At 41.4% G+C, this 23,515-nt stretch overlaps 1 protein-coding gene across 3 annotated transcripts; it reads left to right on the forward strand.

Moving 5' to 3' along the window:
* The first annotated feature begins 5,876 nt into the window (after nt 1–5,876).
* Nucleotides 5,877–15,837, forward strand: CCNG2 (cyclin G2). Of its 3 annotated transcripts, none has more exons than XM_054688105.1 (8): nt 5,877–5,897; nt 7,227–7,364; nt 7,961–8,098; nt 9,148–9,398; nt 9,591–9,669; nt 9,754–9,852; nt 12,163–12,368; nt 13,854–15,837. In XM_054688105.1, exons 2-8 carry the CDS (start codon nt 7,227–7,229, stop codon nt 13,972–13,974), a joined length of 1,032 nt encoding a protein of 343 aa, XP_054544080.1. In that variant the 5' UTR covers nt 5,877–5,897; the 3' UTR covers nt 13,975–15,837. The 3 variants fall into 3 exon arrangements, with proteins under 3 accessions (XP_054544080.1, XP_037385929.1, XP_037385928.1); XM_037530032.2 differs by lacking the exon at nt 5,877–5,897 and adding an exon at nt 6,279–6,312; XM_037530031.2 differs by lacking the exon at nt 5,877–5,897 and adding an exon at nt 7,021–7,131.
* The last annotated feature ends 7,678 nt before the right edge of the window (nt 15,838–23,515 follow it).

Genomic DNA, 23,515 nt, shown 5'->3' on the forward strand with positions numbered 1-23,515 from the left:
CTCAGTGACACCCATTTCAAACTTTTGACCTGCAGAACTGTAAGGGAATAATTTTTTTTTAAAAGATTTATTTATTTATGTATACAAGCACTGGGTACAGTCAGAAGCACAGGAGGGTGAGAGAATTCACCAGAGCCAGAGTGAGGAGCAGAACACAGAAGGACCAAAGTACACTGCTGAGGGGAGCAGCAGGCGGCTGGAGAGGTTTATGCGCCATGTGGGACCCTTGCCCGGTGCCCGGGATGGAACCTTCGCTGCAGAGGCTGCAGGCAGCTTTGCAACCCAGCGCTCAACTGCTGCGCCACAGGGGAGGCCAATAAGGGAATAAATTTATGTTGTTTTAAGCCACTAAATTTTTGGTAATTTGTTATAGTATCAGCATGAAACTAGCATAGAAGCAATGTGACTGCCAAAGCATGTTCATAATAGGATAGAGGTGTTCACTTGGATTTTTTCAACTCTAGTCTCAATGCCATCAGGAGGTGGAGACCACATGGAGAGATCATTTGGGGAGCCAGCCTCAGTTGAGGTACCAACCCACAATCAGCACCAGCTGCAGACTCATGAATGAGTGAGCCACAGTATGACTCTAGCACCAGTCACCATCTGAATTCAGCTTCATGAAAGACCCTGAGAACGTTCAGTCTAGCTGAGCTCCACCCCACAACTGGGCGATGATAATAAACTTATCGTTGTTCTCTTAAGCCACTAAGTGTTGGGGATGATTCATTACATAGTAATAGATAATTGGAACAGTGGGTATATGTCAACGTCAAAAAAATTTATAATTTTTCTTAACTTGTTTCATTTAAAATTCTTTTTCCTATCTAATTTTATATTTATAAATTCTTATTTTCTAGAGAGAACCCCTCCAGATTACATATAGAGTTGGTCCCCCTTTAAAAAAAAAAATCTGGGCCTACCCAGTGGCACAGCGGGTTGAGTGCCTGGCTGTGAAGCTGTCCACAACTTCTGCAATGCGGATTCGATCATGGCTGGCAAGGATCCCACCTGGTGCGCAGACCTCTCTTGTCGCGCCCACTGCTCTCTTCAGCAGTGTATTTCTGTCGTCTGCCTGTTCTGCTCCCTGCTCTGCCTCTGGTGGGTCCTCTCACCCTCCGGCACCTCTGGCCTGTACCACAGCTCTTGTATAAAAATAAATAAATCTAAAAAAAAAAATTCTCCTTTCTCTCTTTAAAAAAAAAAAAATCTGGTTCTTCTCCTGTGTAGCCAGAATTTCTTGTTCAGAAAGTGATTTGAAAAGTGTATTAATATACAAGGATCTTTGAAATAAAGCAATCTTATTTTTCAGAAGCTAAAAAGAAAAAAACTTCATTAAAAAACTAACATTTAAAATGTTAACAAAAGCAAACTTTAAACGTATTTATTTATTCAAATCATCTTTCATTTAAGATCAAAAGAAGAGATAATAATTTGCATAGAAAATAAAGAGCTCCTTGAGGAGGAAGAAGATGATATATTCAACAGATGTCTCATAAATGATACTTTGCTGACAATGTTAACTTCCCAAAGTACTGTAATGTCAAGGAAATATCTGATTTAAGTTATGGTTCTTGGAACAAATCATAAAAGAATGTGTTATGTAAATAATAATATACAAATATCCCAGAATGCAGCCTGGTCCACTTAAAATATTATTTGCTTTGGGGCAGAACCAGCATTTTGGGATAATCAGCTTCAATTTCACTGGCTACATTCTCAGTTGCATTCTCTTGTGCCAGTCTTTCTGTTTCATGTCAAAGCTACTCCACTTATTTCAGGTGACTTTTAGCACAACAGAAAAGAGCTCTGGATACTGAAGTGATGAGTCAGGCCATAGAGTCAAATGAGCATTGAATTCTTGGGTTTCAGAAATGGTTTCTACAAGGCCAACTCACTTAAAAGGCTACTAGAATTGGGAGGGACTAACCTGGTTGGCTGGAAAAACTGGCCTGTGTAATCAATCAGATGGTCTCTACATGTGAATAATTTCAAAGCAGCACATCAATTTGTGGGAATTAACTGAGTTATAAATATCACCAACTCTTGATGGATAAACTCTCCCTTGGAAAGATACCACATGCTTTTGTCATTAACAACAACAAGGAAATGTCTGAAAAGAAAACAGACTTTAAAATGTTGGACTTGCCAATTTTAGATTTGTGGTTACGTACTTGAGAAACAGAAAGGATAATATATGGTATCTTATTGATTTATTCTGATTACTTGAAGAAAAGGATTAATTATGCACATTTAAATCATCTCATTGTTTCAAGTTTAGTTTAAAAATAGTGTCTTGGTTGAAAAATCCGAATCACCAAGATGGCACCCTGCTTAGGTCATATCTTCCTTGTTCCTCTTTGGAACGAATAGTCTTGTTTCCTAGCAAGGTTCAGCTAGCAAGGTTAACCTAAGCAGGAAGTTTGGAGCTGCAAATCACCCTTTACCACAAAAAACAGCCTAAGCAGGCAGCCAGAAATCCTGAGTAGAGGGGAAGCAGGGCGTAGCTTGATTCAGTATTACCAGTCCTGACCCTGAGATTCTTTCCCTCCTGGATTGTTTCCTATCAGGTTCCTTTGTGAAGTCAGGAATAATAAATCCCTTCTTTTCCTTTCATGAAGCCACAGCTTTGTGAAAGCCCTAGCAGTCTAGGTTGTATATATCAGTAGAACAAATACCTTTACAAATGTTTGCATATGAAGTAGAAACAACTATTCCCTGTACTCTGTCCCCTCATTTGTTTGTTTATTTATTTCAAATTAGAAAAGCTGAGGTTCAGGACAATTCAAATTAATTAAGGCATTTAAGATACCATCTCAAGTGAATAGGACAGTTGGATCTCAAAGTAAGGCATTCTGATTCATTGGCTAGTGTGTTTGCATTGCATTTTATTTATCTGTTTTTGTATACCCCAGGACTAGTAAGTACTCTGCCTGACACCTACTGTGTATTTATTAACTGTCTGTTGAACAAAGAGTCAGGATTTATGGCCAAAACCCATCAATTACAAGGAGAAAGATATCCTGAAAGTTGTGGGAATTTTGATGCTTTATGAAGCTCAGGAAAATCTGAGCATAAATCATTTAGGGAAGCACTGCAGCAGCCACTTGGGAATGCCCTGTTTTCTTTTCAAGGTAGAAGCTTAAGTCTGAGTGGGTTTGCAGTACAATCCTCAAGAGTCATTCATTGAATGAAGGCATTGTTTCCTTGTGGGTGTGATGCTCCATATTTCCTGCTCTGTACTCACCTTCTGGTTTCACAGTTTCAGATGGCCCTGAGGAGAACAGGTTCGCCATGAGCCTTCATGGGACTAGAGAACAGAGTATTACTCACCCACCCCCCCACCCCTATCACTGTGCAGTAGAACAAATATCTTATAATGAAATAAAAACCTTCTTGGAGACAGCCAGATTTCTGATGCCCTATTTTGTAGCTGTGCATGATACAGGAAAGTCACCCTCAAGAAATTTTAGGAAAGACTGAAAGATAGCTGACAAGCAAGGGCTGATTAGCTGAGGGAAGAATATCTTTTAATAAGTAAGACATACTGCTGTAGCAAAGTAAATCAAAGTGGTAAAGACAGACACATAGAATCTGGAGAAAGGCTATCAATAAAACAAAATTAAAAATAAAGGACATATTAACAACCAACTAAGAAAAACGCCAGCAGAGAAAAGAGAGAAACTTTGTCCTGTTTTCTGCCCTAGAATAATATTGTTGTTAAAAGGAGATCTTTTGATTAGAAGTATGTTGAAACTACTGAGCCAGTATTTTTTAATCATTGCTTTCCTTTATCTTAAAAGATAAGCAAATTAAAATGTTTAAAGGACTTCATATTGAACAACTTGATCAGTCTTTTCTCCTGTACTGAACAGAGAGGGCCTGCCAAGAACAGGAAATTCAACACCAGTAACAAAGCGATCTTGTCTTACTCTTAGAGAACTGTTCACCATTTAAGAGGTTGCCTGTTAAAAGATACTAAGAGACTCACTGTGAAGTATCATATGGTATATACATTTTGTATTACTTTATAACAGCTCAGCAAGGACAATTTATTTTTGTCTTACATTTTCTCTATTCTTTTAAAAATCTACCACATAACTTGACATTTCCTCTTTCACATCACTTATTTTTATATCTGATGTTCCTTTTCTACCTTTGCCCTCTCTTGAAAAAAAAAAAAAAAAAGGCCCCTACTCTTTTCATGTTTTGGTCTCAAACTCTCCTTTCTCCTGTTTTCCACCCAGCTGCTTTCTCTCTCTCTCTGGACTCTGTCCACTGAGCTTCTTTATGCACTGTACAGTGAGCTGTCATCTGTGTAATTCTAACCTCAGCTCTATTTTTTATGTTAGTTGCATGCCCTCCTGTTTTTCAGCAAGAAGTATATACCAAACAAGAGTAACCGTTTTAATAATGCCTAAGAGATCCAACAAGTATTGAGTAAAATCATGCAACCTGTAAATTATTTAAAAGTAGTCTGTTAGCATAATTTTATTCATTTTTCAAAACCCTGAACACGGCTACGCCGAAATAGGATTAGCTCACGGAACTCCCTTCCCCCAGCTCCTCTGCGCTTCAGATGTCTGTGTTCAGTCTCAGCTAATGTGCAAAGGGATCTCTTTCTAAAATTCCGTGGCTGCTCTGGAAAGAAGTGAAAGCTGATGCTAAAGCTGTTATGTGCCTTCCCATATTTTACAAGTAACTAAACAATTCACAGAAGACATAGAAGGACGGAAAAGAGAAATCTGTGCCTAGGAACTGATTAGATTAAAACTCGCAAATGTGCCTTTGAATGATATGTTTGGCCGGCAGCTGGGTAAGATAAAGAACGGAGGAGGGAGAAAACCAAGAAACTACAAATGCCCGAGAGCAGAGACTCATCTCCCCCAAAGATGAGTTTCTCCAGCCCAGGCTCTCTGCTCTGTTTCGCCCAGCCTCATGAGAGGTGTCGCCTGTTACTACATCGCTAATTGCAATGGACAATAAATGATCGTTTATGGGTGACCAAGGATCGAGAAGCTTCTCAGGTCTTCATTAAAACAACAGCACAATTACAACCTTTGGAGGTACGCTAATGGTTATTAGACTTTTATGTGCCCTCACCGTGTGCAGAGGCAGTATTTGCAAGTCCCTCCCTGAACATTTACTTTTATTACGGAATATTTCATGGTACACACATGCACGAGCCCTCGCGTACCCATCACCCAGCGCGGGCAACTCTCACCTGTCCTCTCCATTTTCAATTTTCGTCCTAAAACATTTTAAAGCAAATACCAAAACATGACAGATTTTAATCGTAAATATTCCAGCAAGCATCCCCAAATTATATAATAACTATACTGGTTATTGCTAAATGGACTCGCAGGACAAAATTAAGAATGAACTACTTAAGAATTAAGTAGAAAACTCTCCCGGGCTTGGGAAGCGCGAGCCGAGCGCTGCACCCGCCCGGAACGCGGCGATGATCGACAGCCCCTCGGGCCAGGTCCATCAAGTCCCCCTCAGCGGCCACCCGGGCATGCGCAACGAAGACCCCGGAGTTGCTAAGGCCCCAAGGAAGACAGAAGAGCCGGATACGGAGAGAGCCAATGAGAGGGCGCAGAGACTAATCACGTAGCCAATCCGGATTCGAGAGTCAATCAGAGCCTCCGCATTCGGCGCTCCCCACCGGCGTCCAATCGGAGAGCCGGCTCCTTTGGGCGGACTTTTCAAAACAGCGAAAACAAAACAAATCGGGGACCTTTAAAAGGTGTGATGCGACAAGAAACTATATCCTTCCGCCCACAAATTTTTCTCTCCCTCCAGCTCAATCGCGGCAAAGCCACGACGCCCCAGATTCTACCCTCCGCCCTGAATGGGAAGAGGGAGGGGTGGCTCGGCAAGCAAGAGCGAGCAGGGTAGGTCACGAACTCGCCCGAAGACAGAGGCTTAGGGGAGGGACTCTTTTTCGAAGTCCCATTGGGGAAGCGGATCCCTCCGCGGGATCACGTGCCCCGCCCCCTTGGGGGCGTCGGAAACTCACAACAAAAACAAGGGGCTCGCCGGGGCCTCGGCTGTGGCGGCGGCGGCGACCGTGCCGGTGGGGTCAGGGCTGCGCCCCGGCTGGCGGATGGGCGCTCGGGGCGCGGAATGAGTCTGGGGCTGTGAGGCCGGCGTGGCGGCGGCGGGGGGGAAGGGTCGGAGGCCGGCCCGGGGGCAGCGCTGAGGCGGCGGCCCCGACCCCGGAGACAGGTCCGGACGCCCCTGCCCTGCCCGGCCCGGTGCCCGCCGGGCCGCGACGCCGCGCGCCGGGGGCCGCGCGTCCCGGGCACGGTGAGTGGGCCGCGGGCTCCTTTGTTCGTGCGCGGGACTTGGGGCGGGGGGAGGCTGGCGCCCACCCTCAGAGCGGAGCCGCGCGGGCCGTGCGCTCTGCCGCAGGGGTGGGCGCCCGGGGCGGGGAGCTGGCTGCCGCTGGGGCGCCCGGAAGGTGGAGGACCCCGAGGCTGCTGCGTCGGTGCTCCCCGCCCCCATTTTGTCAGGGGGACTCGTTGGGGTGCTGTTTGGGCGCTGACAGCACCCGAGCTCCCGGCGCCAGAGGGTGGACGGTGCTGCCCGGCGCGGGGCGGCCGGGCGCTGTCCCCCCCAAGCCGCTGTGGGCTGCGCCCCGCGCCGCGCGCTCGGCCCGGGACCTCTGCCTCCGGGCGCGTCGGAGGAGGCGCAGCCGGAGCGCAGGGGGAGGCTCGGGGGCTGGGCTCGGGCGAGAGGGGCTTCGGGAGCGGGGCTCCGGGAGGGGCGGGGCTCGGCGTCTCCTCCCTCCGCTTCTTTGTTCAGTGGCGAGAGCGTCTCTCCCTCCTCCCTGTTGTGCGGAGCCCTCTCCCCAGAGCCTGGTGCCGCGGCCCCGGGTGCGTGCGCCCGGCCGATGTACCTGCCCCCGCGGCTTTGGCCGGGACGCCGCTCGGGGACAGTTTCCTGTTTGTGAAACGACCTCGGGGCTGGCTGGGCCGACCCAGCTCGGGCCGGCGGTCTGACCGCGCGGCCCCTCCTCCTGCCACACCTCCCCGGCGGTGGGGGAGGGTTGCCCCGGAGTTTTGGACGTGACTGATGCCCTCAGCCACTCCTCTCCGGGGTGGGCCGGGGCGCCCCTCGCTGGAGGTAATGGCACCAGGTCTTTTATGCCTTCTCTCCCCCCACCCCATCCCTCCCTCCAGGACACACTTTGATTTAACTGTGTGATGTTTTTGCTGCAGATGAAGGATTTGGGGGCAGAGTATTTGGCAGGTTGTGAAGGTGTCCAGCTCTTTGGAGTGTTGAACCTCTACCTAGAACAGGAGCAGAGATTCCAACCTCGAGAAAAAGGGCTGAGTTTGATCGAGGCCACACCAGAGGTACGTTTCCCTGGGAAGGTAACTTGCTGTGAGGACTTGGAGAGGATCATTGTTTTTTTGAGTTGATATCAAGAAAAGGCTGAAAAGTTTAAGACCCAAATCTGTCTTTCTGGAATACTAAGATAGGTCTTAATATACAGGGTTTTGCTTTTGTTTCTTAACAAGAATGAGAGTGATAACCAAGTCTAGAGAAGTGTTTCTCCAAATGTGGTGTTCTGGGCCTACAGCTTGTGGATGGGAGACTCCCTGAGAATTGTGACGTTCAGTTGTGGAAATACCCTCCACCATGAAATATTTATTTATAGTAAGCACTTAAATGACTTAAAAAAAAAAAAAAGACAAACTAGGGGAACTCTTTGTCCTTTACAAGAGAATTGGGTTATATAAGCCCTCTGAACGTGTGGTTATGGTTAACTTTATATTGAATTGCTAAAACTATTACGTGTATTAAGAGCCATGATATATATGTTTTGTATAATGTATAGACCACTCTTACTCCCATAGTCTTGAAGATTAAGGGGAAAAAATATATTATTTGAATATGTGTATCTAGTGGGAAGAAAGTCATAAACTTTGGCTCTTGATTCTCATTGCAGAATGATAACTCTTTGTGTCCAAGATTGAGAAATGCCAAAGTAGACGATTTAAGGAGTTTAACCAACTTTTTTGGATCTTGCACTGAAACTTTTGTACTGGCTGTGAATATTTTGGACCGTTTCTTGGCTCTTATGAAGGTATTTCTTCATTTTTATAAAAAAAAGAACTTCAGTTTTCTATACCTAATACCTAGCACAATACCTAGTACCCAAGGATTCAGTAACATTATTACATTCACTTGCCAAATATTTACTGAGTAGACGTTCTTAATAATCAGAATTGTGGTCTTTAGTTTCAGATATAGTGACAGATCAAGAGTACAAATTCAAACATATTTTTTCTTAAGGTAGGTTTTGTTGTACCTCTTACATACTTTTTCTTTGTGATTAAAATGAAGATGATTTTTTAGGTATTCTCTATTTAGGTATACAGTCCTCAGATAACCTTTTCATCTTCCATGGCGTTTCTGTTGGAGCCTAGATGTTTGAAATATTAAAACAATACATGTATAGCAGTATGCTAAAGGTGACCTACTATCTTTTTGATGAGAATTCTTTTCAAAGCAGAGAGTCACCCTCTTAATAACAATTACAGGCCACTGTTAGAAAATGTGGTGATTCTTCTGCCAATAGGATTGCTGTCAGCTGCTGGGTCAGTTTTCAGGGCACTGAGAAGAAAAGGGAAGCCATCTGTCCATGGCAGCTTTTACGTATGCTCCACTCTGCACAATTGAGGCACAATTTCTCTTGGGCACATTTCCACTGAGGCATGGAATGTGAAGATAAATAGATAAGATAAAAAGTAGAATGTACTATTTTTATAATCAAATATGTTTCCTTATTTTGAAAGATTTTATTTGGGAGAGATTATACTATTAGAGATTTCCTGTTTGAAATATAAAGTAGTATAACTCATTGTTAGAAACTTATATTTAAATTTTTGACCTGCATTTAAACTAAATAATTTAAATGCACAAAGTGTCTTTTTTTCTTAAAAAAGAAGAAAGATTAGGGCAACTTAAGATGCAAAATTAATGAAATGCAATTGTAGATAAGGGTAAGGACAAGGAATTAGCTTATTGTGTTCTGTTTTAGGACTGGGGACATCATTACAATATTTTTTTAAGTGTCTGCTTTGCTAAATCGAAGTGACAATTGATAGAAGTCTTTTGTTTTTTGTTTTTCAGGTGAAACCTAAACATTTGTCGTGCATTGGAGTCTGTTGCTTTTTGCTGGCTGCTAGAATAGTTGAAGAAGAATGCAATATTCCATCCATTCATGATGTAATCCGGATTAGTCAGTGTAAATGTACTGCTTCTGATATAAAACGGATGGAAAAAATAATTTCAGAAAAATTGCACTATGAATTGGAAGCTACTACTGCCTTAAACTTTTTGCACTTATACCATACTATTGTACTTTGTCATACTTCAGAAAGGTCAGTGGGATTAAAAAATTAAACTTTTGTATTTTTAGCATTACAGTAGTTAAGAGTGAATGATTGGAATGCCAGTGAATTTATATTTACTCTTCCTGCTAAACTTTGTTTGGATTTTTAATGGCAAGCCCTTAAAATCATTAAAGTCTTTGGAAGTTTAATAAATACTTTCTCATTCTTTTCATTGTCTAGGAAAGAAATATTGAGTCTTGATAAACTAGAAGCTCAGCTGAAAGCTTGCAGTTGCCGACTTACCTTTTCAAAAGCAAAAGTAAGTTGATTTCCTGCTTGCATGTTTCATAGTTTCTATTTTGAATTGAAAAAAGATTTACATTTTTACTTTTATTCCTTGCAGCCCTCTGTATTAGCCTTGTGCCTTCTCAATTTGGAAGTAGAAACTTTGAAATCTATTGAATTATTGGAAATTCTACTGCTTGTTAAAAAACATTCCAAGGTAAATGTCATCATTACTTATTCTTTAAAGCAAGTGTCCTTCCTAATGTGTTTTTTTTCCTGTGATGACTTGAACATTAAAGTAATACTGCATTTTTTCCCTGTATTTCAAATGTTGAATTCTCAAAATGTAGGTTCGACCCAAAAGTATTAAAGTGGATGGGAACTCAGTCACGTAGCCTAACTTCTTTCAGCATTCAGACATCCCTTCTGTAGTGTTCTTGATAGTTAATAATACAGTGATCTACTGTGCCACATACACATTGTTCTAAAGTGCATACTAGGGCATCCCCGGTGGCGCAGCGGTTGAGCACTGGGCTGCGAAGCTGCTCACAGGCTCTGCAGTGCCAGTTCGATCCCCGGCCCCAGAGAGGGTCCCACATGGCGCGCAGACCTCTCCTGCCACCCGCTGCTCCCCTCAGCATTGTATTTCGTCAGTCTGCCTGTTCTGGTCCCTGCTCTGGCTCTAGTGAATTCTCTCACTCTTCTGCTCTTCTGACTGTACCCAGTGCTTGTATAAATAAATAAATAAATCTCAAAAAGAAAAATAAAGTGCATACTAGTAAACACACTAATTGCATCCCATTACATTTGTGGGGCTGAATCATCACTAGTAGCATTACCAAAATAACACCCGTTGTGTTTTTCTTAAACCCCTTAGGCAAGCTCAGTCCATTTTTGCAGTCATAAGAGGTATAAAACAATAGCACAGGGTTTTTTTTCCTTAAACTAGTGCTCAAGTTGGAGAAATATGGAACATAACATGAGGTGATGTGTTCTGTTAATTATTATTCTGTTTCAGTGCCAGATAATAATACTGAGCATAAGGAATAATGAAGTTTTGTTAGAGAGGTAAGGCAGACTGAGAGGCACTATGCCTGGGAGTCTGGTTTGACCAAAAGAACCTTAATGAAAGTTTAAGCAGCAAATGCTATGGCCCGGGAGTTGGTGGGCTGGGGGGTATGAGTTTCATTTTAGGACTGACTTGCAGATAGACTGTCTAAGTGGTAGAAACAAATAGAAATAGTTATTTGAGAAATACGGATATTTAACTCAAATATTTAACTCAAGTAGTGATTTTGAAAGCAGAGCATGAAAATGAGGCAAGGGTTCACAAATCAAGATTTAGAATTAAGGATCGAGACACTATTGGTCCCATTGAGAGAATTTTGAGAGAAGTTAATTTATGTTCAAAAAATGTGATTTTAAGTAGTTTTATACATTAAGTGTCTAGTAGCTATTTGGCAGTCTAGGAAAAAACTCAGATGAGAAGTCATAGTTGGAGATTGGCTTTGAAATTTCTCATGAAGAAATAATAATTGCAACTTCTATAAGAAATAAATGGGAGTTTGCTTAGGGGTCCATTGAAAGTGGATTTTCAGCCTTGATGGTTTCCCCATTTGGAACCAAGTGAAGGGGAAGATCTGCTGGACAAGTTAAGACTCTGGTGAGATTTGCAAGAGGTTTTCAAAAAAGAGGTGGTTGAAAGTGTTGCGTTTTGATGAGAAGTCCAGTATAATGAGAATTAAAGGAAGGTCATTGGATAGTTCAGAGGTGGTGATAGTAGAGGTGGAAGGGAGTAGTTGAAAGCAGATTGCAAGAGGCTAGTACATAACTGGATTAAGTGGAAATGGAGGTCAAGATGATAGAAAAATATTCTGTTAGTGGTTAAAAAAAAGCATGAATGTGAAGTATTTTGTTTTTAACAGATAACTCCTAGGTTTTGTTATCACAAATGTCTTAGTTTTAATCTAAACCTTTTATAATATCTTCTGTGAAAATTGATTTTGTGAAATTAATTGACACACTCCCTAGTGGTGGAGGAACTATTCCTTTTTGGGAAATTCCTCTTCTCATAATTGCTATCTTCTCTATTAGCATATATCTGGTAACTGGTGTCTTAGTGTAAATGTATATTGTTAGCAATCTGAATACTGTTGTGTTACAGAATCCTAAATTGTTAAATTCCATTGCATTGAGACTGTTAGTGATTATACTTTGTAATTGATTTGTTAACAGATCTAGTGTTTTTAGGTCACTAGGAAAATAGGCAAAGCTTTTCATATATATTAAATTATTTATCCCTGTGCTGATGTACCTATAAACCAGTTATAAAATTTTGGCTGCACATTAGACTCTACTGAAGAGCTTTAAAAAATCTGATGCTCGGGTAATGTCCCATATCAATTAAATAAGAATATCTAGGGATGAGAGCTAGACATCAGGATGCTTTAATGATGACAAGGTGATTCTAAGATGCAGCAAGGTTTGGGAACCACTGTTGTAACCTTGTCTTTAAAATATTTTTCAGGTTAATGACACTGAATTCATTTACTGGAGGGAATTAGTTTCTAAATGCCTGGCAGAATATTCTTCTCCTGAATGTTGTAAACCTGATCTTAAGAAATTGGTTTGGATTGTTTCGAGGCGCACAGCCCAGAACCTCCACAACAGCTATTATAGTGTTCCTGAGCTGCCAACAATACCAGAGGGAAGTTGTTTTGATGAAAGTGAAAGGTAAGTGGGTCTCTTCATGAATCAGAGTGCCCCAGACTAAATATTACTGATTTCATAATCAAAATGGAACAATAGAATATTATAAGGCTTCAGAGAAAGCTTTGTTTCATTAAAATAATAATTATCTAGAAGTGTACTCTTTTATTAAAAACAAAACAAAATGATATGCTTTACATTACATTACTAGGACTTAAAATTGAAGGTTTATACCTTTTGACCACCATGGCCTACTGTGCTGCCTGCCACTGCCCCCACCCCTAACTCCCAGTGCCCTATAACCTACCTCTGGCAACTGCCACCAACCTGTCTCAGATTCCTTGTACTGTTTTTTTAAAGATCCACATATAAGTGAGATCAGATAGCATTTGATCTTATTTACTTATTTAAAGATTTATTTATTTATGCATACAAGAGCTGGGGTACAGGCCAGAGATGCGGGGTGGGGGGGCGTGGTGAAAGGATTCACCAGAAACAGTGGGGAGCAGAACAGACAGACTGACTGAAATACACTGCTGAGGGGAGCAGCGAGCCAGACAGGAGAGGTCTGTTTCGCCATGTGGGTTGCTCCCTGGCCAGCTGGAGATCAAACTTGTGCTGCAGAGGCTGAGGAGTGATCCTTCATCGTGCGGTGCTTAACCCCTTGCGCCACCAGGGAGGCCCTCATCTTACTTATTATCTGACCTAATATATACAATATATATAAAATATATACATAATATATAGTATAATATATAGTTATATATATTAGTTGGAGATAATCATTATATCTCTGACTTATTTCACTCTCCCCCTTTAAAAAACTGGTTATTTCCCATATCCTTTGACCTTTGAAAGACAATATAGTTAAAACAAACCAAAACAGCATGGTGGAGTTTTTAATATTAGTGTGAATTTAATATTAGTGCCCTTTTATAGAAAGAGACAGGTTAAATGACTAGGAAGTAAAGAAAACCACCACTATCAGTATTTTAATATTTACAGTTTAGATTTATTTAGTTTATCAAGTGCCATTTTCTTATTCCTGCTTGATCTTTGTGAAGTGACTTATTACTTAGTTTAAATTTGATTCTTTTATACTATAGAGATAAAGGACCAGAAGTTCCATTTTCATAGCTCACTGGCTTTTGGTTTGATATTTGTGAGTACTGATGATGCAAGAAAGACACCAAAACCATGCAATAGAATATATTTTGGCCTTACTCTATATTGGATTCAAAATACTTCTATGTTTAGTTAATGATGCTTATTAATTGGTATAATAGTTTGACAAATAGTAGTTTGGAATAAGCTCTTCAGATAATCCGTATTTTCTAATGGGATTATAATAGACTTAAGGAAGTTTTTAGAAGTTTTATTTCTGTAAAACTTAAATTTAATTATAAAAATAAATCCTAATACCAGAGACCTATTTCACAGTTTACTTTGCTTATAAAGCATTTCAGTGTATTTTAAATAATGGAATCTTCTTTGACTTCTTTCTTTCAGTGAGGACTCTTGTGAAGATATGAGCTGTGGAGAAGAGTGTCTCAGCAGCTCTCCCAGTGATCAAGAATGTGCTTTCTTTTTCAACTTCAAAGTGGCACAGACTCTGTGCTTTCCATCTTAGGAATCTAATTATTCTGTGTCAGAATTTAAGGTGTCTGTGTAAGTTTTAAAGCAATAAATGGGGGAGTAGGTAGTTTTCTGGTCTAGTGCCCCCCCACCCCCACCCCCGGCGCCCACTCTAGGCAGGAATTGCATAGACTGGAATACCTATCTTCTATTTATTATTCAGATCAGATCTGGCCTATTTTCATATTTAATCCTAAGCCATCAAATGGGTTAGTGCCTCTAAAACAGTTAACAGTACTTTAGACACTGGCACTTTATTTTTCTCGTTGGTCTTTTAGCTACTTGGGGAAGGAGGAAAGGTGCTGAAACCTTCAATTTATTACTTTTCAACAAGATTTTTAAAGATGAATAGTGTAGCTTATCTTAAACTTTTTATAAAGTCTTCAGGTGTCTATTTAAACAGATTGGGAGTGTGCAAGTGCTTCCTTAGCAGGGACAATGGATAATCTTTTAATGGTTATCTTAGCTCTTTCTCCCCTTCCCATTCTCAGAACAGAATAATGTCAAACACCTTTTTTGTTGATTTTTAAGTGATCAGTGTACTATCTGATGCAGACTATAAAGCTAGGAATTACATATTCACATTTCTGTAAACTTTTAGGTAATGTTTCAAATGAGGTTTTTCCTACAGCAAAAATAATTGACAGACTAGGGTCTTTAGTCACATTCCTAATGCCTAAGTATTGTCAAACTGTAGTATTATTTTAATGTTATTAAAACAATCCATAATCTGCTAGTTTTGCATGCACCTGTATGAAAGCAGTACAGGAAGTTGACCAGAACTTAAGTATGGAATTGATAAATGTCAATTGAGTAGTGCATCTTTTCTTATATTAAAAAAAGTCTGCATGTTTACGTTTTGTTTCCTTTGTAATTCACATTTCAGATGATACTAGTGTATGGGTGCCAAGAATGAATATGAAGTTTAAAAAAAAAAACTGTGTTTGTAGTAGTAGAGTTTGAAGCATTTCTGTGTGTTGGTACAGCCATAAAAATAGAAATTTATAAAACTCTGTACACGTGAGATTTTGTACAGAGAATTTTTTAACTTTATAAGCCGAACATGGAAATGTAAATTTTAAAAAATGTACATAAAATACTGTATTTTTTTACTTTGTGTGTGTGATAGTCTAGTCATTGCATGTAAATATAATTTATTGTGTATTCTGTATTATAAATATACGTTGATGACTTACTTTTTTACTGGTAAGTCAACATCCATTGGATGCTTTCTGAAGTGGATATTTTTCAAGTAATGACCATAATTCCAAATAAAAATAATGAATTGTATTCCTTTTTGTATTACATCTTAATTTTTAATTTTTGGGTAAAAGAAAAAATCCTTGATGTGTTTCAATGAGATGACTTGAAATATGGCTTGGTTTTCCTTCAAAATAAACCATCTATCTTGTTACCAAATGTCCTTCAGGTAATGTTTCCTCAGTAGTTTGGCCCTTAGCTTTAGAGATAATGAAAATGTATCTGTCACTTGAGAATTGACCTCTCTCTGGGGTAAACTCATTAAAAGAGTTAAGTATTAACTTGAATGCCAATCAAATTATAGTGAAAGCAAATAGGTATTGAATAAACTGGAATACTCAGGTCAGTATACTCTTTCTGCAGATCAGCCAAATTCTAATCATAAGGTTCCTTGGTGAGTAAGCATCAGTGTGTGTGTGTAGCACAGGTTCCTCATTTAGATTGATTTTATGGACCTTTATTTTCACTAGGTTAGAAAATCAGATAGCTGAGAGTGATTTTCATGTAGTCTCTCCCAGAGATACAGCATGTTTTCCTACCAGCTTAATGGAGAAGGTGCTTGAGGATGACTCCTCCATTTCTTAATAAACAGTAGACAATATATTCTTTCAGAATTTGATTTGTTGAAATATAAAAGTGATTTGAAACTTCAAATTTGAAATCCTTTTCTGTTCCTCTAAGATTTTACTGCCTTTTTTTTTTTCTTTTACTAGATGCTCATTCTGCTAGAGTCTGTCCACACATGACTTATCAGTCCCCTTTCTGATCTTCATTATGTTTAGTGTAGATCTTTTTACTGAGTTCCCAACCTGTTTATTCACAACTGTCCAACCTTAGAAATTTCTGATCACTCCCAAACCTCTTAAATGTTTATCTTGGTGGCTATGTATTTCATTGTCTCACACTGGAAACTTAGGTGATATCCTCATTTCCTGCCTGTTCACTGGAGGTCCGCATTCATCATTTACATGATTTCTAGTATAGAGCCCGACTGTCTCTGTTGGTCGTGGCTTAGCTGAGACCTGTACTCTATCAGCAGGTTTACAAAAATCTCTTTGTGGTGGTTCAACCTCCCGGCTTACTCTTCCCCTTGCTGCCTGGGTAACCTTGAAAAATGTGCACATTTGATTATGTCGCCAGACAAGTTGTTCAGTAGGTACCACAATCAGGTTAATAGGTCCTTATCATGATGTACAAGTCTCAATTGGAACACCACCTGTCTCTTGACTTTTTTTTTCTTTGCCATTTCCTAAAACTAGAAAATGTAAAGAAAAGTAACTGGCAGGGGCCTCCCTGGTGGTGCAAAGGGTAAAGTATCTGCACTATAACGCTGTCCGCAGCCACCACAGTATTGGGTAGCAGACCTCTCCTGTCTCACCCGCTGCCTCCCCTCAGCAGTGTATTTCAGTAGATCTGCCTGTTCTGCTCCCCACTCTGTCTCTGGTTAATCCTTTCAACACCCACACCTGTGGCCTGTACCCCAGTTCTTATATGCATAAATAAATAAATCTAAAAAAAAATAAGGTAACTGGCAGCTATGTGGAAGGTGGACTTAAGCAGGTAGATCTCACGGAATCTGATCAGAAGTCCTGCCAAAAATCCAAGAGAAGGACTGAATTAAGGAGGGGGAGGAAAACTGGTGGGAATTGAGAGGCACTCTGTTCTCTTGGCATCATTAGGGTCCCATTGGACCATCCAACCAGGTGGTTTTTTCTGTGGTTGTGATGAATAGAATTGAGACGACTCTTGCTTCATTCACAGCAGAGGTGGGAGGAGAAGGCTATCATTATAGTCTTGTATTTGATCCTTGATTTGGCAAGAGATTTGACTTTTCAAGTTTCAAGCCCGTCATTTCCTCGGAATGTATGCACATTTTGTTGCACTTGCAATTGTCCTGCTGAAGTGTTATTCTGCCTGGCCCCTTGGTCTCCATCCTTTTCACTCTTTCGAAGTTATACTAGACAAATAACTTGTTGCGGTCACCTGTCACACTGAGTTCATACTCAACATAACTGTAAAGGCCTTGGTGGCAAAACACTTAATGATAATTCTAACCATTGTTGTTGTCTAGGACCTGAGTTTTTCCTTTAACTCATTTCAAAACTAGACTCTAATATGTTTCTGCTTGCCTCCCACCTTGCACTGCACTCATGCAAATTTTCAACTTACTTAGGCAACCCATTTAACAGATTTTTGTTAGAACCAAGTCCATTTATTTGCATGTGTCACTTTTGAACTGACTTTTTGTAATTATTTGTACCAGAAATGGTGAGCAAGTTACTGACCATTGTGTTAGAAATCAGATTCACAATAGCCAGTGAGTCTTCCCATCCCTGTGCACAGGTTGCTCTTCCCATTAAGAGGTGGAGTCTATTCCCCTCAAATTTCACTTGGTCTTGAGCCTGGCTTTGCCTATTCAAGCATAGTGGGAGAATTTCAGCGCTTGTCCCAGCCTTGGATTTACTGGCAACTTTGCTTTTATTCCTGTTGGAAGCTAGCCACCATGTTGCAAAGAAATTCAGGTTGATTATCAAAAGATGAGAAGGCATGTGGACATGTGGAGGGAGGCTGTAGAGTATGAGAGGCCATTCTGCATATTCACGCCTCACTAAGCTCCCAGTGGAAAGCAGCACACATGAGTATCGTCGACTATAGCGTGCAACAGAGGAGCCACTAAGGTGACCCAATCGACCCACAGACTCATGAACAGCAATACATCAACGTTTTACATTTTAGAATGGTTGATTACATAGCAATAGATAACAGGTTATTATTTATGTACAGATGGTACTTATCTGGATGGTGGGATTACATGTGATTTTTCTATTGATATATCTGTAGTTTCCACTTTTTCTTGAATTATTAGTGTATTAGTGTAATAAATAAGGTGCTTAAAAAAACTTGATAATATCCTTACTTTGATTAAAATCCTTCATGCTTTCATTGCTCCCTAGCATCAAGTTCTAAGACCTCACTATGGCTTACAGGACCCTGCATGATTGGTCCTTGCTCCCTTCTCAGCCTCATTTCTCATGGCATCCACATAGGCATATCTTCTCTCTTTTTTTAAAAGATTTATTTATGCATACAAGAGCTGGTACAGGCCAGAGGTACAGGGGGTGATGGATTCACCAGAGAGAGTGGAGAACAGGACAGACTGAAATAAATACACTGCTGAGGGGAGTAGCAGGCGAGACAGGAGAGGTCTGCTGCGCCATGTGGGTAGCTTCCTGGCCGGCTGTGGATTGAACTTGTGTTATAGAGCAACCCCGATATTAAACGGGTTCCTGGCTGTGGGTCCTCACCCGCGCGCTTTAAAGGGACTTATGAATACTCTACTACAGACACACACAAAAGGGTTAATAAAAGGTTTATTTACAAGAGGAAAGGAAATAAGGAAAATGTACAACTCAGGGAGAAAATAGGGAAATAAAGTCTTTAATGCGTCCTACCCGATCCGACGACCTGGAAACCCAAAGTCACTCCCAGAGCTGGCCGGAGGCTCCGCGCTGGCCGAGCGCCCCAAAATGGAGAGAGCCCCAAAGCCCACGTGTCTGCCTTTTGTATCCACCTGGCTGCTTAACCCCACCCTCAGGTCCCAGCCACCTTCCCTTTGGTGGTGATGGGATTTGGAGTTCCCAGTGTCTTTGGCTTTGACCTGGGGTGGGGGTGGAGTCCACAAAGCCTGTATGGAATTAGCTTTGGGACCGCCTTTTCCCCCTAACACTTGTGCTGCAGAGGTTGCAGATAGTTTCACGATGTTGTGCTTAACCCCTTGCACTACCAGGGAGACCCCAGATACATGTATTTTCCAGCCAAGTTGCAGCCCTCCCACTCACCATGCTTTCACTCACTAAGGAGACTTCATGCATGCTCATCTGCCTGGAATACCTTTCCTGTCATCCTGATCTACCTTTTCACCTGTGATATCACTTGAATTACTCTCTCATTTACCCACCAACCTCTGATTTGCTAACTCCACACTAAGTGCTTGATATATAAAATGAAACTGCATAATATCCCTGCCCTCACGTACTTACGTTCTAGTGGCAGAACCAAATGATTCATAGTAAATATAATTTTTAAAGGCAATGTTTTCTTCCAAGAAATCTTTCTGAAACTCTCTGGCTCTCCTTTCTTTGTCAGTGCTACATGTTTCCATAAAAACTCTTGGCAGTAAATACTTTGTCCCCTGTCTGCTTACCTTACCTAGCTTCTTTGGGAAGGCAGGTGCTATTTATCATGTTCATTGTTGAATCCCCATCATCCATTATTGTATCTCATTTAAACTCCTCCTGCTGTTGCTGCTGTTATTGGCAAGAAGAAATTTTACTGACCATTGAATGGCTCCAGGCACTTTACATGAATTATTTAATACTTCTCACAGTCACCTGGAAAAGAACTGCTATAAGTTCCACTTTACATACAAAGAAACTAAGGATTAAGGAAGTACTTTGACATATATCTGATCAGGGCTACAATTCAAACTAAATCTGTCTTCCAAACCCTGTGTTCTTAACACAATGCTAAACTACTACCCAAATGTTGATGGTACCCTTTAACCAATTGTTGAAATGTAACCAGGGGCTGAAGCCAAACACAATGTTTCAGATGGCACTGCCTGGAGAGGGGTGGTGGTGAGGATGACTAGCCCCAGGGGAAATAGGAACAAAGTGCTGGTGGGAGTGGAGTTTCTGATAAGAAATTTCAGGGACTTGAAGAAGCAGCCCCCAGGATTCAACCGTATTTCAGCGTTTTAGGATCTTCAGTGCTTCCAGGGTCATCCATTTCTGTCCCCATCATGCTGATCTCCCAGAAGGCTGTTGTGGGCCTCTGAAGTATGTGGAGAGGCTCCCAGCTGCCAATTTCAGAGAAAACTCCAGAGGCTTTGCAGGTAGCCATGCGAACGAAATTGTTCCCAGCTTTGCTGCTGTTACAGCTTAGAAGGGAAGGACCTAGAGCTGGGCGCCTCTCTGTGCTGCATGAGTGTGGGCCTGTTCTCAGGTGGCTCAGCTGCTATTTTCAGTGTCAATTGTCTGGCGATGTGCTGGCACATCTCAGCAGCCCCAGTGAGCAGCTCCTGTTGTGTCTTATGTTATCTTTGTAAGTTGGAAACCGGCCTATTGTCTGGTTGCCACATGCTTCAAGCCCTCAATGGCAGGACGACTCTGTCTTAGGAGACTATGCATGTTGGACTTTAAAACACTGGACACTGCTTCGGGTGAGGTAAGTGGCCATTTGTGGCCTCAGTGACTCTTTGTTTTTCCTTGTTTGTTAAATAGATCCCATTATTGTTCTCTGAACCTGAGTAGTTCTTGCAATTGTGCACGTGGGTGAAGAACTCAGGCTGACTGGTAAAATATTTGGATACTGTCCTTGGCCAATTTTAGTGCCCTTTGCTGCCCTGTATCAGAATGACATAAAAGTTTTTTTTATATAAGGAAAATCCTCATAATAAACTATAGTAATAAACTATAGTATTCTTTTGTTTAATTTTTAAAGGTTTTCACCCATATAAAGGAAATATGGCTAAAATTCATAATTAAAATATCTGCAGTCACCCAGGGGCCACAGATGGTAATGTAAAAAATTCAAGGCAGTTTAGTGGTAGAGAAGATGAGGCCTCATCAGAAGCTGGGGATTTTAATTTGCCCTGGGAACTTTTTTGCTCTCAGGCTTTTAGGCCCATCCATGCCTCATTCTTTTCTTTTTTTTTTTTTTTCTTTAAAAGATTTATTTATCTATTTATACAAGCACTGGGTACAGTCAGAAGTGCTGGAGGGTGAGAGAATTCACCAGAGCCAGAGCAGGGAACAGAACAGGCAGACGGACCGAATACACTGCTGAGGGGAGCAGCGGGTGCAGCAGGAGAGGTCTGCATGCCTTGTGGGACCCTCGCCGGTGGCTGGGGATCGAACCAGCACTGCAGAGGCTGCGGGCAGCTTTGCAACCCAGCACTCAACTGCTGTGCCACAAGGGGAGGCCTATCCCCCTCATTCTTTTTGCACTTAGACTATAGTTCAACTTATCTGAGATCCACAGGCTCATCATATTCATTTGGCATTAATGTGGGTGAAACTTTGTAACAACAGAAGACTATTGGTGAAATGCTTTCCCTCTGCCTATTTTACTATTAACATAGCAATAGTCTCCCCCTTACTAAAGCATCTACTGCTTTAGAATTTTTCCGATAAATATTTCATGTGTCTGGGGTTTATCCCCTTGCCTAAACTCAAAGCTTCTTTTGAGATGAGACCATGTATTATGCTTCCCTTCTGTCTTTCAAGGGGCCTAGCATAATGCTGGGATAAACATGTCAACATTATTCTACATATATTACAACTGACCGTCTTTTCCATTCCTGATGATGCTGGAATTGTCAGGCCTAGTCTCCCAGCCAGGATCCGATTTCAGGCTGCAGGGCAGTGCTGAGCCCCAGCCGCTAGACCCCCACGGGTTGGTGTCTCACGAAGCCGCAGCAGGAACTTCGCAGATGCTCAGGCAAGCAAGCGAGAAGCGCAGGTTTGTTTAGAAGAAAAAAGTTTATTGAGGAGAAAAAGAGCAGAAATAAAGTGGGACTCCCAGGCCAGGGAACCAGGCCTGGGAGGGGCAAGGAAGCCAAAGTAGAGTCGTGTCTTAGGAAATATAGACCTTTTTTCCCTCATTATGCTAAAGCTGCCCCAGTCTCTTTGTGATTGGTTAGTTCTCGGCTGTCTCACTTAATTTGCTACTGAGTGGGGATCTTCACATTCCTTATCTAACAGGTTTCTCTTTCCCCATTTGTTGCATTTTTAAATTTATGGCCCAGTCTTCTGGATGGGCATTCCTGCATTGAAGTTAAACAGCTGCCCTTCTAATGTGACCATAAATTAAACCACTCTCCATTTCTCCAATCTCCGCCTCCCTTTACCACCTGAAGGAAACCAGGACCAGCATTAACAATGTTGTCCTTGGTCCTGGCATGTTTGTTTTTCCTAATGGAATGGGTTACTTTCCCTTGCTTGTCCTTATCTCTGAAGCCTCCCTAAATTTTTCAGAGGTCCCCTCCTGCACTATCCCTAAAACTGCTTAATAACCCTAGCTTGCCCTGTCTCACTGATTGCCATGATTCATAGTTTGTAAAGGTGAACTTCCCTGCATACAAGGATGAATTCACTACAAAGTTAGGATTTCAAATCTTTGTAGATTGGGGCATACAGGAGGCCCCTACCCCACTGTTACAATTATGTGAATAGGATGTAATGAACAGAAACACAGACTCTCTAACCAGACTGTCAGGGTTTGAGTACACTTTGGCCACTCACTATCTGCCCTGACTGGCTGTTAACTAAAGTGTGCTTCAGTTTCTTCACCTACATAAAGAGGTCAATAACATCAGCTTCCTGTGAGGGACAGGGAAGTGCACTGCCTAGAGGCCCCAGGTGCTGGGAGTGCTTTTGATACACAGACTTCAGATGACAGCCCCTTTGGCCAGCTTACCAAGAGAGCAGCCTCATTCAAGGACGCGCCCTTCCTGGGAGGGCCAGTATATAATGACTGATTGAGGTGGGAGGACACTAAACTGCGTCTTAGAGTCTGTTACCTGGACACCACCACCTACAATGCTGCCTCATGGGGTTGCTTGTGTGTTGAATGACACGATGATACATGCTAAAGTATGATTCACCAGTAAGTATTGGCTATAATAATTATAAACCTACTTTTGCCCCTACCTTCTTGCTTCCCTGTTTTAACTCAATTATTTATTCCACTACTCAACTTTTGAGCTCCTATGAGATACTAGGTTTTGTTCTTGAATGCACAAAGGATGCATCAAAGAATCAAAGCATAGTTCTGATCATTGAGGATTCCAAAGGCAGAGAAGACATATCAATTACCATGTAGTATAAGAAGTACAGTGACAGAAATATGTACAAGGCCCTGTGTTAGAGTCCTTGTTTTGAGACTGCGTGGATTCTCGAATCTTCTGTTTGGAGCTGAAAGATTATTTGGTATGATATCAGTCATTCCAGGGAGTTCCTGATGGTCTACCCCCTTTCTAGTGCCTCTCATCTCATGTTTCCTTTTAGCTCATTCCCACTTTTAGAAAGTCTTTTCATTAGGTAAAGTTTAGCTAAAGACATTGAGTATGGTGAGAATGCAAATACCTCCAATGAAGTTACACTTTAATGGGATTTATAACCTATTATATGAGTCAAGGTTTGAGCATCTATTCTCTGTGAGTGTAATTTTGGACAAGCCATGTGTGTAGGGTACTTTAGGTAGCAAATAGTATG

This window comes from Talpa occidentalis, unplaced genomic scaffold (assembly GCF_014898055.3).
Source record: "Talpa occidentalis isolate TD23 unplaced genomic scaffold, MPIMG_talOcc4v2.1 talOcc4.6, whole genome shotgun sequence".
Taxonomy (NCBI): domain Eukaryota; kingdom Metazoa; phylum Chordata; class Mammalia; order Eulipotyphla; family Talpidae; genus Talpa; species Talpa occidentalis.